The sequence below is a fragment of the Apis dorsata genome, unplaced genomic scaffold (genome assembly GCF_000469605.1).
Source record: "Apis dorsata unplaced genomic scaffold, Apis dorsata 1.3 scaffold_97, whole genome shotgun sequence".
Classification (NCBI taxonomy): Eukaryota; Metazoa; Arthropoda; class Insecta; order Hymenoptera; family Apidae; genus Apis; species Apis dorsata.
This window is the reverse complement of record NW_006263395.1, coordinates 222,625-227,175: the sequence shown is the minus strand read 5'-3', so window position 1 is coordinate 227,175 and position 4,551 is coordinate 222,625. Positions and strand designations below refer to the sequence as shown.

The following is a 4,551-nucleotide window of genomic DNA, read 5'->3' as shown; positions in this document are numbered from 1 at the left end:
AGTGAAAAAAAAAAAAAAAAAAAAAAATCCTTTAAGCGACAATTAGAAGCATATATTAATATAAAAACCCACCTATTCCTGTTTCCTTAATCATACTCTGTTATCATTTCGTTAGAATCGAGTAAATCACCTTGAAATCGTTAATTAAATCCAATAAGACAATGCTCTCAATTGAAGAAGCAACGTCATTCCTAAAATCCCATTTGCAGTATTTATATTTATCAGTACATTCTTTCTTAGTCATCCTCCATCTTGAGGATTATTCATCTTCGTTATGTATCACACGTATATTTTCACACGTCTTCATTTATCATCATCGTCTCTCACAATTCTCTCACATTCTTCTTTTTTATTTATCTGGAGCATGCATCATTTTTGCTCCAGATTCACTGCATGATCGCGATATCAAGCGAGTCATGTTATTCAAGGGCGTGTTTCTATTCGTTTTCAACCCTTTCAATGTATTTTCCTTCGTCCACGATCAGTGGATAAGGTTTTTTTTTTTAATCAAACTCGTCTGCCATGAGATTGTTATTATTCGATCGACCCTTGTGAATTTTCGTAGGTGTATCGATCGATGATCGATGTTAAGAAAATTTGCGGATAAAACCGTCAAATTCTATGAAACTTCAAAGAAAATAACGTATCTTGTTCTTTGATACATATATATGGGATGTTCTTCGAAGAAGCAAGATAATTTTATATTTCACGTCAGTACCATCTGGTAACTGCTCGTATCGCTGAAATTATCACAGGACCTGATTAGTTTCATTAGAATTCCAGAAACCTGTGTTTATAACAGCTCAAATCTCTTTTTGTCGATTCAATTTCTTCGAGTGGAATTTCGAAGACACTTTAGATCTTCTATTTCTTTTTTTTTTTTCTTTTTTATTAGAACGATCAAAAAGAGAATCCGAAAATAATAACGCGTTTAGAAGAAAATTCGTTTGCTATAATTCTGAGTGTCGTAAGTTCGAATATCAACTTATACTATTATTATTATTATTATTATTATTATTATTATTATTATTATTATTATTATTGATACTCTGTTTCATTGATAAACAGATTTGAAATCTTTAAAGAGAAATTCTCTTTTCTCTTCTTTATCTTCGATTCTCTATATTATGCAATTATTAATTAAGACCATCTTTGAGAATTTTAGCAAAGGAAGTTTCTCCACGGTAGCATTCGATCGTCAGTCAAAATGCTACCAACTGCTCTCTTAAAAGCAGTCATCCTCTATATATAAAAACAAACTAAAAAAGAAAAAAAAACAAAAATTGTTGAAAACAATAAAACGATGATATTACTGTCATTTAACATGCATGACAGTCAATCCTATGAAAGCGTTCATACATAGAACGTTGCTTCCTCTTTGTTTTTCAATCCTTCATACAACGCTATAAAATATTTTCTTTCTCGATCAATATTAAATTACAAACAATAATATGTATATGTGTATATATATATAATTTGCAACATATATATATATATATAAATAAATATTTATACTATATAACAAAAAGCGCCACCGACTCACCGGTCAGTTTTTAAAAAAAAACCTCATACTCGATTATGCGAGTTAAAAATTCATTTCGTTCGTCGTCATCAATAATTGACTCTGTTGCAAATTCTTTGAAAATAGAAGATAAAGTTTTTCCTTTTATAAATATCTGTCAACCTTATCTTTCTGAATCGTTCATGTATATATATATATATATATATATCGTTTATTATGTTTTGTCGATTTTCTTCGTTCTTCTAGAATTTGCAAATTATGCTAAGAGGTTTCGATTCGTGTTTATATTCGACGGTTCAAAGATTGTCTGCGTGGCTCTTTAACACTCATTCATTCTCGATTTCGCACTTGGCTAAGAGCAGGTATACGAAACTATACTTACCTCTCGTTCTCATACACGATTCCTACGATTTTTAAATATTTCATCTTGCTAAAAATTCGTATAAAAAAAATTCTTCCTTATTCATAATTCTTTTTCTTTTTTCCCTTTTTGACCTAACGCTCATTGTCTAAAGTTATTACCTCAGTCACTGATTGTATACGTTTATTCTACTTACTTTTTCTTTTCTTTTTTTTTTCAATTTATATCACAATTTCAAACGAGCGCAGATTTTTCCATCCGCTTGAGCGCAATTCGTTGCATTTCTGAAAGAAACTAGATATTGTTTTATATATGGACGAAATTATAGTTTCTTAAGTTTGAGCTTCCGTATTATTAATTGACTCGAAAATTGAACACTCGAAACAATTATGGCAGTACAAAAGGATATGCAGTGTAAAATTAAGAAAAAGCGCAGTGAGATCGAGAATCGAGTGTGCCAACGATTCTTTTACTGTGAAAAAACAAGTTTATCTAAGTCTCATCTTTAAAAAAAAAAAAGTATGAATATAAATATTAAAAAATATATTCGAAAATATATCTAACTAAATATATCTCAAACATCTTCGAACACATCCGCGTCAAACGTTTACCAATCAATGATTTCTCGCGATTCTAGATCAATTCTTTGAACAAGCTCGTTGACAGCGTATCGATACTCGAATGTACCGCGAATTTTCCAAAAATTATGCGCTCTCTTTCTCTCTCTCTCTCTCGTATACGACAACGACACACTCTATAACGATCCATATCAACTCGATTTCACGAAAAACGCAATGACCAAAACGTAATTGAACGTAAGGAAGGGGGAGCAAGGTGTGCTCGGTGACTGAGGAGGTTTCTACGATGATTGGAACGATTGTATTCCGTGGAGATCCCATGGAGCGCGGACGCCGCGTCAAAAATTATTCCAACAAACGATCGGACGTCGCGACGTTCAGACGGGTGGTGGCCCCCTTACGTAGCGCAGTTGAGGGGTGAGCGAGAGGTTCAAAGTGTTGGTCGCCTCGCAGCAATGGGGCTCGAGGAGGCTGGCCGCGTAGAAGAGGGCGACCAGGGCCAGTTGGAAGGGCAGCGCAGCTCTCAGAATGCGCGAGATCCAACTGTGGGAAAGCCCCGGATCGTGGTCTGGGTCCCCGCCGTCCGTGGCGCCACTTTTCGCCGCGATCGCAGCGACGCGCTCCGTACCCTCCTTCGACATCACCGCGACGCTGGCCTTCTTGCGCTTGCTGCACACAAGGAAGATCGAGTTTTTTCTTTTTTTTTATATATATATACCTTTGCATCGATGAAAATTTCGTTCGTATTTTGATTTTCGTTGGGAGAAGGAAAGATGGTCGAGGCTTCGATTTGATAATAGTGCACGGGTTGATCGGATGGATTACAATAATAGGGGATTGGAGTTTTGTTTTTGATGAAATTTTTCTCTTGTTCGCAAGCATTGAAAAGTTTGGAAAAGAAAGAGTTTGAAAAGAGTTTTCTTCAGAGGTTGATCATTATTTTATCGCGATGAAAATGGTTACACGTGTGGGGAACTGAGAGATGGTTATACGATAGTCAGATTAGTTTCCATATTCGAGATTAAATTAATTTTAAAGCAGAAGGTAAGGAGGAAGTTCGGATAGCTACGAGACTTCAAGATGTTCCTGTAATCAAGCAAATTAATTTACAGCGTCCCACGAGGGAAAGCCAGAACAGGACAGAACAAGTAAAATATAAGTTCTCGGGTAAATCAAATCGGATATACATTTCTGTAAAACTTTTGTCGTTTAGTGACTTTCGGTGTAACCGTCACATTTGTAACAATGATACAATTTAATTTTTCACTTTGATAAATGGAAAAATTAGAAGGATCGGAATCTTGGTTCTTTTGCTTTTTTGTCGCTTGCTTTTCGAAGCAAATAAAACGGTATTAACGTTTAAAGTAAAGGGAATGGAAAATAATGGAAGAAAAGACGTTTCTAGAATCGAAACAGGGGAAAAAAGGACGGAAAAATACGGGTCGACTGGAGAAAGGGATCTTTTACAACTTTTTTTATGATGCAATATGCCCGACATTCTATGCTCACGAAAACTAAACCTATTACCTTTGCCACTGTGCAGTGATTAAATGCGACTATAAAAAAGCATTCTTCAAACAAAGTTAAATAAGGTGGCTGATGATGGGAATTCGGAGTAATTGCGATTGAAACGGGTCACGAAACGAATCCGTTAGGGGAAGAAAGTAAAACGAGAAGCTTCGCTTTTAACTTTGCTCTCTTTCTCTCTTTTTCCGATCTTAATTTTCTCATCTCGATCTCTCATCCACGAAAATCGAATTTGAAAAATTCCAATTATTAAAAAAAAAATTAGATACTTTATAAATTTGAAAGAAAAATTAAAAATTTGGATCTAATACGTACATTGAACGAAATTTAGTAACATCCATTCAAATATTTTACCAAATGTTCTTCAACGCGGTTTCGAGAGGGCAGAGAAGAAGCGTTCATTCACATCTAACTTTTTATATTCAAATGAGTGGACGCAGTTATGGGAGTAGAACTATGAACGAGCAAGTTCTTGTCCCCGCGTCTAAATAGACGCCTTCATTCTTTGCCGCTCATTTTGACGTTATGCAAATGAAATGTGCGCCGAGAAAATCGTTCTTTAT

General features: G+C 35.0%; 1 protein-coding gene across 1 annotated transcript in view; it reads right to left on the bottom strand.

Moving 5' to 3' along the window:
* Positions 1–2,489: 2,489 nt before the first annotated feature.
* Positions 2,490–4,551, bottom strand: part of LOC102681936 — a 37,416-nt gene continuing 35,354 nt past the window's right edge. Inside the window, exon 11 of the mRNA XM_006611958.2 lies at positions 2,490–3,130. Coding sequence (XP_006612021.1) covers positions 2,839–3,130 — 292 coding nt within the window. The 3' untranslated portion in view covers positions 2,490–2,838. The remainder of the gene's footprint in view (positions 3,131–4,551) is intronic.